Here is a 15,364-nt window from a genome sequence, read left to right as displayed (position 1 = left end):
TTGGGTTCATGCCATTCTCCTGCCTCAGCCTCCCAAGTAGTTGGGACTACAGGCACCCGCCACCATGCCTGGCTAATGTTTTTGTATTTTTAGTAGAAATGGGGTTTCACCATGTTAGCCAGGATGGTCTCGATCTCCTGACCTTGTGATCCACCCACCTTGTTCTCCCAAAGTGCTGGGATTACAGATGTCAACCACTGCGCCTGGCTCATTTAATATCTTGGAGTGGAATTGCTGGATCATAGAGTAACTCTATATTTAATCATCTGAGCAACCACTAGACTGTTTTCTAAAGTTGCTGTGCCATTTTAAATTCCTAACAGCAGTGTATGAGTTTCCAATTTCTCCACATATTCGACAATTGTTACTACCTCTCTTTTATGGGTCATCCTAGTGGGGTGTGTAGTAGTCTCTCATTGTGGTTTTGATTCGCATTTCTCCAATGACTAATACATCTTTTCATGTGTTCATTGGCCGTTCATGTATCTCCTTTGGATAGATGCTTATTCAGATCCTTCATCCATATGTTAATTAAACAATTTGTCTTTATTATTGAGTTTTTTTTTTAAATTATACTTTAAGTTCTAGGGTACGTGTGCACAGCGTGCAGGTTTGTTACATATGTATACATGAGCCATATTGATGTGCTGCACCCATTAACTCGTAATTTACATTAGGTGTATCTCCTGATGCTATCCCTCCCCCCGCCCCCCTCCCCACAACAGGACCCAGTGTGTGATGTTCCCCTTCCTGTGAGTTGTAACAGGTCTTTGAATATTGTAGATATAGTGCCGTACGAGATAAATGATTTCCAAATAGTTTCCCCCATTCTGTGGCTTGTCTTTTCACTTTCTTCATGATGTCCTTTGAAGTACAAATATTTTGAATTTTGAGGGTTGTCCAGTTTATGTATAAAAGTTTAGGCTTTTGGTGTCATATGTAAGAAATAATTATTAGTATTCCAAGGTCACAAACATTTATACCCATTTTCTTCTAAGAATTTTGTAATTGTAGCTGCTACATTTAGGTCTTTGATCCATTTTGAGTTATTTTTTGTATGTGAGGTAGAGGTCAAACTTCATTCTTTTGCATGTGGATATTCAGTTGTCCCAGCATCATTCATTGAAGACTATTCTTTCTCTGTTAAACTGTCTTGGCACCCTTGTCAAAATTGAATTGAGGTTTATTTCTGGAATCTCAACACCATCTTGTTTATCTACATGTTTATCATTTTGTCATCGCCACACTGTCTTGAGTACAGTAGCTTATACAGTTTACTAGAGTTAAAATGGGGAAGTGAGAGTCCTCCAACTTTATTCTTCTTCAATAATGTTTTGGGTATTCTGGGTCCCTCAAATTTCCACATGAATTTTAGAATCAGCTTGTAAGTTTCTGCAAAGAAGCCAGCTGGGATTTTGGTAGGGGATGCACTGAATCTGTAGACCAATTTGGGGGAATATGGTCATCTTAAAAATATTAATATATCTTCAATTTTATAAATATAAATCTTTTCATTTATTTAGGTCTTCCTTAATTTCATTCAGCAATGCTTCATTATTTCAGAGGATAAGCTTTGCACTTCTTTTGTCAAATTCATTCCTATGTATTTTATTCTTTTTGATATTCTTGTAATTAAAATTTTCTTAATTTCATTTTCAGATCCCTTATACTACTTTTGCAACTTTTTGTATGTCTAAAATTATTTTAAAATAAAAAAAAATTTAAGGAGGCATGAGCATACCAAATATTTACTGAAGCACATACATTGCAGGTGGGAGTGTAAATATAATCAATTTGGGAAAAATTTAGCATTCTTTGGTAAAATTTAAAATGTTCAGAACCTGTGCTTCAACAATTCTATTCCCAGAGAAGCTCTTATATGTGTACCAGCACTGTCTGAAGGAATCAAAAAACCAGAAACATTACAAGTGTACATCAGTAGTAGAATTGTGCTTTTTAAAAGATATGTGATGTATTTATATAGAAGAATACTAAAAATCTGTGAAGTGAATGAATTACAGCTACAAACAACAGCAGGAACAACTTCAGGGACATAACATTAAGCATAAAAAATAAATCACAGAAGAATACATAGAATGTAGTTCCACTTAGGTTTAAAGTATATGAAATTAAGCACATATTGTTTAAAAGTTAAGGCATTATGGTAAAACTATAAATAAAAGCGAGGGAATGATAAACACAAAATTCAGCGTAATGGTTACCTTTGAAAAGAGAGGGACATTAGCATCAGGGAGATCCACCAGGGAGGAACAGTCTTCCGTGTTCCTTATTTTGGTGGAATGAGTGCTCATTCCATTGTGATTTTTAAAATATCCTTTATAAATGTGATCTATTCAATAATTAAAACTTCTTAAAAAGGGGGAATGTAAATTACCTATCCATGTTTTAGAAACTATTTGAGGACAATAACTCTCTGGAATGCCATCTGACAGATACATCAACAATGAATAGCAACTATTTTAACTTCACATTCTATTTTCTACTACAGAAATGGAAAGACTAGTGCCATAAATACCTGTATCCTCTTTAGTTAGATGAATCAGTTGTTAATATTTTGCTACATTTGCTTTTTCTTTGTTACTTTTTATTGTTTTGTTTTTGCAAAATAATTTGGAAATAAGTAACGTATATCATAATACTTTACCCCTAAATCCTTATTCTCCTATATAACTACAATATCATTATTACATTTATGAAACTGAACCAACATCAGTATAATATTCTTTAATACCCAGCCCATATCCCATATTCGAGTTTCAGTAATTGTCCCAGAGCTGTGTTTTAATTTTTTATATTTTAATCAAGTATCCAATTAAGAATTAAGCATGGGTTTTGGGGCTGGGGAGAGTAGGTTTGTTAAAGGACACAAAATTTCAGTTAGACAGGAGGAAAAGTTCAGAGAATTGATTATACAACATGGTAATTATATTACTAATATTTTATACTTGAAAATTGCTAAGAGAGTAGATTTTAAATGTTCTTCACCACAAATATTAAGTATGTGAGGTAATGGATATGTTCATTAGTTTGATTTCGCCATTCCATAATGTTTACTTAACACATCATGTTCCATATAAAAATATATATACAATCTTTGTCCATTAAAAAATAAACAAGTATTATACTTGGTTGTCATGTCTCTTTATTCTCCATATTTAAAACAACCAAACAGCCTCCCTGACTTTTCTTTGATCTATTTTTCTTTTTAATCTTTCAAGACGTTATTTTTTAAAACTCAAGCTAATTGTTTTGTAAGATGCCACACCATCTGGATCTGTCTGGAAGCTTCCCTGTGACCAGACTCAGGCTAAACAGTTTTGGCAATTATACCTCATAGGTGACATTGTGTGCTTTTTTGCACATAATGTCAGTTTGTCCCATAACTGGAAATGCCAAATTTTGATTACTTAGTTATGGCAGTGTCTACTGCCAGATCTCCCCATTGTAGAGAGACACCTTTCCCTCTTTGTTAGCTTTTAATCCATAGGATGATACTTTGAGACTTTGTGAATATTTGTTCCCTAATTACTTTTTTTTTTTTTTTTGAGATGGAGTCACTCTCTGTCCCCAGGCTGGAGTGCAGTGGCGTGATCTGGGCTCACTGCAACCTCCGCCTCCTGGGTTCAAGTGATTCTCCTGCCTCAGCCTCCCGAGTAGCTGGGACTACAGGCATGCGCCACCATGCCCGGTTAATTTTTGTATTTTTAGTAGAGACGGGGTTTCACCATATTGACCAGGATAGTCTCGATCTCTTGACCTCGTGATCCGCCCCCTTCGGCCTCCCAAAGTGCTGGGATTACAGGCATGAGCCACTGTGTCCAGCCCCCTAATGACATTTTATTCAATGGCTTTAGTATCCATCTTTGTCAGAATCAATAATTACATATTGGTACTACAAAGTGGGGATTTTCTAATTCCATCATGTTTCCTGCATTTATTAACTGGCACTCTTCTGTAGAGAAGGCATTCCCCTAACGTCTCACTTCTCCTGCTCCTTTTATTTTTTAGTATTGCTCTGGACTCATGGGTTTTAAAAAATTTTTCAATAGGTTGCAATCCATTGCTATCATTCCTTGGGATGCTCAAAATTTCCAAATTTAGCCATAAATCCCCTCAAGCAGGCTGCTATGTCCTTTTGGCATGCTCCAATCAATCTTCGCACTTTCTCACTTTCTGGCACAACAAAATGTTCCAGAAATGTTTCCACCTCAGAGCTGGGACAGTGGGGAATGGTGTTAAGAAGCCCAAACCTAAATGCTCCATGTGCTCACAGATAGGAGTCTGAGACCAGCCTGAGCAACGTGGTGAGATCTCATCTCTAAAAAGCAGTTAGCCAGGTGTGGTGACACGTGCCTGTAGTCCCAAATACTTGGGAGGCTGAGGTGGGAGGATCATCTGAGCCTGGGAGTTTGAGGCTGGAATGAGGCATGATCATGCCACTGCACTTCAACCTGGGCAACAGAGTGAGACCCTGTCTTTCAGTGGACAGAAGTATTTTTCTTTTTTCAAATTATGACTTCACCCTTTTATCGCCAATTTAAACCTAAAATGAATATTTCTTATTTTCCCATTTCACATTTGAAGTTCCCGTCTTTCATTTGAGAACCCTGGTTTTCAACATTAAACTGAAAGCACTGCCAGGCGCGGTGGCTTACGCCTGTAATCCCAGCACTTTGGGAGGCCGAGGTGGGCGGATCATGAGGTCAGGAGATACAGACCATCCTGGCTAACACAGTGAAACCCCGTCTCTACTAAAAATACAAAAAAATTAGCCGGGCATGGTGGCCGGCGCCTGTATTCCCAGCTACTCAGGAGGCTGAGGCAGGAGAATGGCGTGAACCCAGGAGGCGGAGCTTGCAGTGAGCTGAGATCGCGCCACTGCACTCCAGCCTGGGCCACAGAGTGAGACTCCATCTCATAAAAAAAAAATTAAACTATTTACCTGTCTGCTCTCTCCTATGACATACACAAAATAGTTTTAAATTTATCAGTAATACTCCCAATAACAAACACTCTAATTAAAATTTAAGATTTCTTTTCAATCTTTTCAACCCCATAGGATATGTCACATAAACAACATACAATAAGGAAACTGTTAAAAAATTACTTGAATTAATTATTTTTGCTGTGTGGTTAATGTTGTCAATGTGATATGCAGTTAGGTTCCTTCATTTGTTTGTATTAAATTTTAAGTTTGCCTTTCCCCATTACTTTATTTTTGAATATATAAACCATTTTCAAGGCTCAAAAGTCAAAATTATAGTCATTCCATACCTATCTCTTCCATCCCATAGATAAACTTTTTCATTAGGCCAGGCACTGTGGCTCACACCTGTAATCCCAGCACTTTGGGAGGCCAAGGTGGGTGGATCACCTTAGGTCAATGGTTCGAGACCAGCTTGGTCAACGTGGCAAAACCCCGTCTCTACCAAAAATACAAAAATTAGCTGGGTGTGGTGGTGTGTACCTGTAATCCCAGCTACTCTGGAGGCTGAGGCAGGAGGATCACTTGAACCTGGGAGGCGGAGGTCACAGTGAGCCAGGATCGTACCACTGCACTCCAGCCTGGGTGACAGAGCAAGACTCCACAAAACAAAAAGAACAAATAAACTTTTTCATTAGTTTCTGACTTAGCTTTCATGCTTTGTTTTTCAAAAATAAGCAGAGGTAAGGAATCTGAAAATGTCAGAAGCACTGAGCAATGGCCAGTCTAAGAAAGGTCACTTTCATTCTGTTTCCTTACTAACTTAATTTATCACAGTTCTATGGAATTAAACAAGTTTATTTTCTAATGAATCATAAGCAAATTGTCACATCTTTCCAACTCCACAATAAAACGTGGGTATCAGCAGGGTGCACCTGTGGCACTGATGATGGTACTAAGAGATCCAGGGTTGTGTCTAAATACTAAATCTCACTTTTGACATGAGTGGGAATGTAGGAGCACCAGTAACTCTTCTTCCTTCCTGACATTTTGTAACTCATTGAGTTCTAGAACAGAGCCAGTGGTGGCTGGGAGTCACTGTGTTCCCTATTAATCTAAACCTAAAGGTTTTAGATTAATAACCTTTTAGGGAACACATTAACTAATGTCTCTTACTCTTGGCCAAAGCAGATTTCTGGAACATGGGTTTTAATGACTAAATTTGTTTTTGCCAGAGGGCTAGCAAACCTTAAATATTATTCCTGTGTTTGCCTTTCAAAATAGATTTGAACTTAAAATTCAACAAAATGTTGAATATTTGTTCAGCAAATATTCATGCATAGTAAAATATTCATTTTACTTTCTGGCTGAAGAGAAAGATCATTAATAAACACACAACTACAACACACAGTGCGTTGAATGCCAAGGCTGGAGAACTGTAGGGTGTGCATGAGCACCACGCACACACACACAGTGGGAGAAAAGCTGGGAAGGAACGTGCCCTGGCAGCCAGAGGAACCAGAAGGAATCTAACAAAAGGAATGGAGGTTTCCAGTGTTGCCAAAAGCTCAGATAAGGACCAAAAAGGTCATTGGTGATACTGGCAAGGGTGCTGTGAGGGTGGAAGCCAGTTTGCCAGGCATCGGGGAGTGACTGGGGGATGGAGGTGACGATGGACAGCCCTCTTGGTTTGGCACTTGGGAGGAGGAAGGGAGCTGGAGAGCCAGGTGGGATTAACAGAGTCTTGTTTTGTCTTTGAGAGAGGGGGACAGGTTGACACTGATGGAATGAGATCCCAGAAAGAAAAAAGTTGAAGCAATGAGAGAGAAGAAAAGCAATAGTGTGAGGTCCCTCAAAGGTGGAAACTATCTGGGGTGAGGTGTGTGGATCAGGCTGAAACAGAGCACGGCAGCTCCTCCACTGATCAGCAGGGAAGGGGAAAAGACAGGTATATACACAGTTAGGTTTCTAGATTCCCAGGCAGGAAGTTGTTATTGTTGTTTTCTCTCTTTTTTTTTTTTTTGAGACAGAGCTCACTCTGTCACCTAGGTTGGTGAAGTGCAGTGGTGCGATCTCAGTACACTGCAACCTCCAACTTCCAGGTTCAAGTGATTCTCATGCCTCAGCCTCCCGAATAGCTGGGATTATAGGTAAACACCCCCTCACACCCAGCTAATTTTTGAATTTTTAGTAGAGACAGGGTTTCACTATGTTGGCCCAGCTGGTCTCGAACTCCTGACCTCAGGTGGATCCACCTGACTCGGCCTCCCAAAGTGCTGGGATTATAGGCATGAGCCACCGTGCCGGGCCTAGAGGCAAGTTTTTACCTGAAGTTTTTTTTTTTTTCTTTGGGTGGGGTAGCATGGTCATTTGCTAAGAGAGAAGGAGCAGGGATGAAGTCTGGGGTTTGAGGAGTGAAATGGAGTCCATGATAGCCACTGTGGAGAACGAGAGAGAGAACCAACTAAGGAACCAAAAAAGGGCTGTGCGTGGTGGCTCACGCCTATAATCCCAGCACTTTGGGAGGCCGAGGTGGGTGGATCATCTGAGGTCAGGAGTTCGAGACCAGCCTGGCCAACATGGTGAAACCCCATTTCCACTAAAAATACAAAAATTAGGCCGGGAGTGGTGGCTCACACCTGTAATCCCAGCACTTTGGAGTTTGAGACCAGCCTGACCAACATGGTGAAACCACGTCTATACTAAACATACAAAAAAATTAGCCAGGCTTGGTGGTGCATGCCTGTAATCCCAGCTACTCGGGAGGCTGAGGCAGAAGAATCGTTTGAACCCAGGAGGCAGAGGTTGCAGTGAGCCAAGACTGTGCCATTGCACTCGAGCCTGGGCAACAAAAGCGTAACTCTGTCTCGAAAAAAAAAAATTAGCTGGGAGTGGTAGCACATGCCTGTAATCCCAGCTACTCAGGAGGCTGAGGCAGGAGAATCGCTTGAACCTGGGAGGTGGAGTTTGCAGTAAGCCAAGATTGCGCCATTGTACTCCAGCCTAGGCCACAAAAGCAAAACTCAGTCTCAAAATAAAAAACAAACAACAACAAAAAAAACAAACAAGAATTTAGCATGGCATCAACTGGAAAGGTCGATTCTTTCCCACACAGTGAGAAGATGTTGAATATGCCGCAAAGGAGAGTGTGGCCAGAAATTGGGACCAACTGAATGGGTGATTCCAGGATTAGGCAGGGCCCAGGGTATGACGAGGGGGCAGTGGCTGTGACTATGGTGAAGCAGGGGGCAAATGTGCCTGAGGGTGAGAACGGAAGGTAGTGAGAGTTGGGTACTGGCTGGGCCATCCCTCGGATAGCAATGCATGTGCTGGGTTATGCTTGCAAAGAGCAATGTCTTGTGTTTTCTCTACCTCAGGACAGAGTAGTTTCCCAGTACATTCTTCCCGGGCACCTGTTCCCTGTGTCTTAGTCACTGAACAAAAAATACTATCTTTTTTTTCTGTTGAAATTTTAAGTGACCAACAAGGGAGTATAAGGTTGGTGAGACCAAAAAAATGTGTCTTTTTTTTTATTAAAATTTTTTTTGTTATTTAAAAAAATAAGAAAATGTATTTTCTTATTTTAATTGATATCTTACAGAAGAAAGCTCTGCCACAATAAAATCTGTTTTTAGAAACTAAGAATGCCGGCCACACACAATGGCTCACTCCTGTAATCCCAGCACTTTGGGAGGCCAAGGTGGGTGGATCCCCTTGAGGTCAGGAGTTCAAGACCAGACTGGCCAACACAGTGAAACCCTGCCTCTACTAAAAGTACAAAAATTAGCTGGGTGTGGTGGCGGGCGCCTGTAATCCTAGTTACTTGGAAGGCTGAGGCAGGAGAATCACTTGAACCCAAAAGGCAGAGGTTGCAGTGAGCCGAGATTGTGCCACTGCCCCGGGCAACAAGAGCGAAACTCCATCTCAAAAAAAAAAAAAAAAGAAAGAAAGTGGGAATGCCTTCCTCTCTCTCTTCACTTTCCCTGCAATGTCTACTGCTTCCTTAAAACTGCCTTATGTCCATTTGAATAGAGTAATCTATATATCAGCAAACAAATACGTCTCTCTAGCTTTTTGATAATCATGCATGTGTTAAAGTGTCAGATTTGTGTCATTCCCCTAACAGGATAACACTTCCTTGCCTGGATACCTCCAGACCCGTTCCCATTCGCTGGGGCTCTCGCCAACACCATTTTATAAGCAGGGAGGTAAAAAACGGGCAGTCACTTCCTGTACTTCTCCCTCTCACCTTGAACTGAAATGGGCTTGCATTTGGATGGCACCAGTACGCTAAGTATTCTCATTCACAGAATATGGGGTCCTCTGAATTAGAAGAATCATGCTACAACTTCAGAGTTATAAAAAAATGACACTAAAACAAAAGGATTTCCTATAGTATAAAAATGCTGCTTCCCCACAGATCACTCCAGCAGTTACAAGCCAACATTAGGCAAACTTAAAAGATGTTAAACCCACTTCATTCATTTTTTTTAACCTTCAAATTCTTTCTATGATATTTTGTTTTGTTTTCCTTTTTCCTCCTCCCTCCCCTCTTTCCTTCATTTCTTCATCAGAATGTGAGCTGAGGTTTCAAATGCTTCACTTTAGTGCTGGGTCTGCAACAACGTGATGGTTTCTATTTTCATCCTTTTACTTCCAGCCATGCAGGCACTGCCAAGGATGTGCCCTTTCTGCATACTCTGGCAGCTCTTCCCTGCCTGAGTGCTTTTCCTGGTAGGCTCTGCTGGAATGCTTTCTTTAGTAAAGGAGGCAAATGCAACCAGGACACAGAGACCTTGGACACTGTTTCTCCTTCTGCCCATCTTTTTCTCCTTCTAGCCCTCCATTCAAACATCAGTTGAGCACCTGCTGGTGCCAGGCCCAAGAGAGGCATGAAATGAGGCACTAGGCACGCAACAATAAAAAAACTGTCCTTGGGCCAGGCGTGGTGGCTCACACCTGTAATCCCAGCACTTTGGGAGGCCGAGGTGGGCGGATCACCTGAGGTTGGAAGTTAGAGACCAGCCTGACCAACATGGAGAAACCCCATCTCTACTAAAAATACAAAAAAATTAGCCGGGCATGGTGGCGCATGCCTGTAATCCCAGCTATTTGGGAGGCTGAGGCAGGAGAATCGCTTGAACCCAGGAGGTGGAGGTTGCGGTGAGCCAAGATCGCGCCATTGCACTCCAGCCTGGGCAACGAGAGCGAAACTCGGTCTCAAAACAAAAACAAAAAACAAAAACAAACTGTCCTTGTTCTTAAGGTACTACCTTCTGTGGCCTTAAGCAAACTAGGCTCTTCTCAATTCACATGATGACATATGAGGAAACTAAGTCAGATGATTTCTCAAAAACTTTGTTTTAATAGCTATGATTTTAAAGTTATTTTATTTATTTATTTTTTTTGAGACGGAATCTCGCTCTGTCGCCCAGGCTGGAGTGCAGTGGCCAGATCTCAGCTCACTGCAAGCTCCGCCTCCCGGGTTTATGCCATTCTCCTGCCTCAGCCTCCCAAGTAGCTGGGACTACAGGCGCCCGCCACCTCGCCCGGCTAGTTTTTTTTTTTTAGTAGAGACGGGGTTTCACCGTATTAGCCAGGATGGTCTCGATCTCCTGACCTCGTGATCCGCCCGTCTCGGCCTCCCAAAGTGCTGGGATTACAGGCTTGAGCCACTGCGCCCGGCCCTAAAGAGTTATTTTAATGGATAATCTCCCGCTACTTATTCTACCCAGAACAATTTCTCCTCCATACATTTTAACATGCTTCTAGTCCTTTCTCTTCTATCAATTTGTATGTGTTCCAAGAATATGAAGGTATTTAAATATCAAAACAAATACTTTTGTAATTATGATGTGACTACACATTCATTAAGAATGATGCTCACAAAAGATGTTCATGACACGGAAAAAGGTACACACTGTAATGCCAAGTGAAAAAAAACAGAGGCAGGGAAGAGAGGTGGAACACTAGGTATTATTTGTTAATGCCAACATTTTAACAGTGGTTACCCTTGAATGGTAGGATTATAAACGTTTAAATGTTTCTACTTTAATTTTTAAAAATAAGGTATACCATAATCATGCTTTTGTAACACAATAAAGTTATGTTTAAATATACAGAAGTGATAGTTTTTGCAGCAAAAATTTCAGTATGCATGCCAAAGCCAGATGTGAATAATTCTAAAAATATGCTTTGCTTTGAGTGTGCCAAACCTGTCTATTACGTTGATTTTTTTTCTGGATTCTAAGCTTATATAATTGGTCAAATTCTGGTACCTTTTTGAGAGGTGACAATCTTAAAATACTCACTTTAGAAAAATCTGGCCGGGCGCGGTGGCTCAAGCCTGTAATCCCAGCACTTTGGGAGGCCGAGACGGGCGGATCAAGAGGTCAGGAGATCGAGACCATCCTGGCTAACACGGTGAAACCCCGTCTCTACTAAAAAATACAAAAAACTAGCCGGGCGAGGTGGCGGGCGCCTGTAGTCCCAGCTACTCAGGAGGCTGAGGCAGGAGAATGGCCTAAACCCGGGAGGCGGAGCTTGCAGTGAGCTGAGATCCGGCCACTGCACTCCAGCCTGGGCGACAGAGCAAGACTCCGTCTCAAAAAAAAAGAAAAAAAAAAAAGAAAAATCTGAGGGCACTGAGAAGAGAAAGCAAAGAATCTGTACAATTTCTTCATCTGTCAAAAATGCAAGGCTTTATTTAGGAGCTTGCATTTATTAGGAAAGGTGAAAGTGCAGGTCACTGAGAGGTTATCTCAGGAAAAGGCTCTGCAGATGATTTCGTCACTTCAAACAGGTGCCATGATGTGTTTGCTCAAACACAATTTGGGATATCAGATCACAAACTCAGGGAGGCCACAGATGCCAACTGGTACAAGTAAAATACCTAAAAGACAAGGCCCTTCCTCCATGTTACAAAAGAAAAAAAAATAACAAAAAATCTGGCTACTGCTTGGTGTGACCGACACCCATCCATCCACTCCCCATACTGGAGAAGGGGCAGGAAAAATAAATGCAGAAACAAGCCAGTAGCTGAGAGAGAGAACTCACTGTGGTTTTTGGAAGAGCTGTGAGAGAAGGCATTTGACCTTTTCCAGCTCATCATTTACAGGTCGATATTTCCAACAAGTCATTTTGTAACTTGTCATTCCAAAACTGACAGTCCAAAAAGAAGACTGCACTGTCAACCAGGCACTTGGGCCTCCAGAAGACGTGGACAAAACTTCACATGTCAGTCACAGCCACCAAGAGGGGTTAAAGAGATAGAAACAGGGAAAAATGTACTGTCAGTCAGCTCATTTGGCCTCTAGAACATGAGGCCTTTTTTCAAAACTTTTAATTTTAAATTTTGTGGGTACACAGTAGGAGTATATATTCATGGAGTACATGAGAAAATTTGATACACGCATGGAATATGTAATAATCACATCAGGGTAAATGGGGTATCCATTCCCTGAAGCATTTATCCTTTGTGTTACAAACAATCCAATTACAATACTCTTTTAGTTATTTTTAAAAGTACAATCAAGCAAGATTTCTTATCGAGCCATGCTACTCAAAGTGTGGCCTTCTGACATTGGCATCCCTAGAAGCTTGTTAGAAATGCAGAATCCAGACTGGGTGTGGTGGCTCCCGCCTGTAATCCCAGCACTATGGGAGGCTGAGGCTGGTGTATCACTTGAGGTCAGGAGTTCGAGACCAGCCTGGCCAATATAGTGAAACCCTGTCTCTACTAAAAATACAAAAATTGGGAGCAGTGGCACACACCTGTAATCCCAGCTACTTAGAAGAGGCTGAGGCAGGAGAATTGCTTGAACCCAGGAGGTGGAGGTTGCAGTGAGCCAGGATCGCACCACTGCACTCCTGCCTAGGCAACAGAGTGAGACTATGTCTCAAAAGAAAAAAAAAAAAAAGGAAAAAAAAAAAAGAAATGCAGAATCTGGAGCACAACCCAAACCCACTGACATGGAATCTGCATTTTAGCAGCATCCCTGGGTGATCTGTATGTAGGATAAAATTTGAGAGGCACAGTATGACAGGTATGAACATATAAACCACATTTTAAGCACTTCTGGATTTTTCTGCTTCCTATCTGTTTTTAAATATATTGAAAGTAAAATTATTTTTTTTTTTTTGGTGGGGGACAGGGTCTCACTCTGTCACCCAGACTGGATTGCAGTGTCTCTCGGTTCACCACAACCTCTGCCTCCCGGGTTCAAGTGAGTCTCCTGCCTCAGCCTCCCAAGTAGCTGGGATAACAGGCATGTGCCACTACCACCTGGCTAATTTTTGTAGTTTTAGTAGAGATGGGGTTTCACCATGTGTTGGCCAGGCTGGTCTTGAACTCCTGACCTCAAATGATCCACCCAACTCAGCCTCCCAAAGTGCTGGGATAACAGCCGTGAGCCACCGCCCCCGGCCGAAAGTAAAATTCTTTACTCTGGCAAAAACAGTCATCTTCCAGATCTAAAATCTGCTTGTGAGGTGTGTGTGTGTGTGTGTGTGTGTGTGTTCCTCAGCTAAGGTAATCAGAAGCAACTTAACATTTATGATTTCCTTTTCAAACCTAGTTTACAAAGGCAAGCATTTTACAGCTGTCCCAAGTTTCTAAATTCCTTATAACTTCTTGTAATTCTAATCAAATTTTATTTTTGAAAAGGGTTATTATTTACCACAGACTTGTAACATTTTTTTTTTTAAGACTTGTAAAATTTTTACTCTATCTTTTCTGGGAAAAACATTTTTTTCTTTAAAGTTATTAGGAGTAACGCTAACCTTTTTTTCTTAAAGAATGTCATAGATGACATAGGGGATGGTGTTCCGGTTTCCAGGTTGCAGATGTGCTGGTGACGTGCTAAATGGCCAAGAATCCACCTATGCAAATGAGGCCTGCATGTGGGAGGAGTTCAGGTGGCACAGACACCATCAACTCATGCAGGGCCATCCTTGCCTTGAGAAAATCTCTCTTCATCAATAAATGACCAGATTCTAGTCCTACAGATTACATCATGAACTTAACGATATCTGGCAAACATGCATAGCAATTTACCCTTGACCTTGAGGGAAAAAGGACAGAGTACTTTGAGGGAAAACTTCAGATAAACCCAAAATAACAAAGTGCTTTTATGATTTTTATTACTGAAGAAGGCTTTAAGCATCCTATAAAAGTTTGGATTAAGCAAAAGAGGCAGCGGGATCTGAAGCTGGATCTAGGTGGGCTCCTCTTTGAAAGTTCACTCTTACCTGATTGTCGAATCCGTTGAAGAGTTTGCTGAACCAACACCTCCGATCTGGGGACAATGATGATGAAGTCTACTTTGCTGAAGTGACCGAGGTCCAGGCTCTGGCTGCCACTGTCCGCTATAGCGCACACCTGGGATAAGAGTTTTCTGGCAACTGTTAGCTGCGGTTGATAAATTTGGAAGGTTTCATTATCTAAATCTAAAATTTAAAAAGAAGTCATAAGAACAAGGTTAATTTACTTCCATAATGGCCACTGTGAATCTCTATGAGGACACATACCACACAGACAGTAATGTAATACACTCTCACTAAGAATTCTCACCTGCTATTTGCACTCTCTATGAGTTTTAATAGATTTGCCTATTTTTCCTGAAACGTGGATGAGAGGATGTGCTCAGGAGTGGACGTGGCAGTTTTGCAAATGTATTATTTTAAAATTGATTGATTATCTCACAAATGCCTAATTCAATACCCCTATCCCAACCCAGAAGTGGAGGAGACAGACTACACTCTCACAGCTGGAGCCAGGACTCATCTCTGAAAAGGGGAACATTTCCGGTTTTCTTTAGAAATATCAGCACAGGCCAGTGTCCCAGACCCGACCCAGTTCAAGGAAAGAGGAGATGCCATAATGATCATAATACCGAGTCCCCCTGAGCTTTTCTGGATGGCATTACAGTAAACATTTCCTCTTCAGCAAGTCAGTTGCAACATGGTTGGAAATACCCTTCCCAGTGACTACATAACGCGGGTCATGGAGACATGACCTTCACCTTTCTTCCCACTCAACTCCACTTTGCCAGTGCTGTGACCTGGCAGGTCTAGGTGGTTGTGGCCAGCTCCAGTGCTGATGCCTGGACTATCTGAAGACACCTGACTCATGACATAGCCAGCTGGCCACTCAGCAGGTGACGTATTACAAAAACATTTCCCAGATACTCTAAGCAGGTCAGTAGCTTTTTATTGCAAGTATAATCAAGCAATCAATCTTTCTTATACATGCATGCACATCCACACACACAATGAAACAAGTTTAGTCAGCTAAACGCGCGAGCAGGCAACATCCAATGCTTCTTTAAAGCGCTGGTGATTATCAGGAACACATGTGTCAGTTAAACTGCAACAGGGCCTAATTAACCTGTGCTAATTAATGTTTTCTAAAACCAAATG

At 41.4% G+C, this 15,364-nt stretch overlaps 1 protein-coding gene across 1 annotated transcript in view; it reads right to left on the bottom strand.

Annotated features, from left to right (window-relative positions):
* The window catches only part of GREB1L (GREB1 like retinoic acid receptor coactivator), a 162,907-nt gene that overhangs the window by 56,175 nt on the left and 91,368 nt on the right, over positions 1-15,364 (bottom strand). The window contains exon 17 of the mRNA XM_010354886.2: positions 14,195-14,392. Coding sequence (XP_010353188.2) covers positions 14,195-14,392 — 198 coding nt within the window. The remainder of the gene's footprint in view (positions 1-14,194; positions 14,393-15,364) is intronic.

Source organism: Rhinopithecus roxellana, chromosome 21 (genome assembly GCF_007565055.1).
Source record: "Rhinopithecus roxellana isolate Shanxi Qingling chromosome 21, ASM756505v1, whole genome shotgun sequence".
Classification (NCBI taxonomy): domain Eukaryota; kingdom Metazoa; phylum Chordata; class Mammalia; order Primates; family Cercopithecidae; genus Rhinopithecus; species Rhinopithecus roxellana.
The sequence above is the reverse complement of the archived record's forward strand: the minus strand, read 5'-3'. Positions and strand labels throughout refer to the sequence as shown.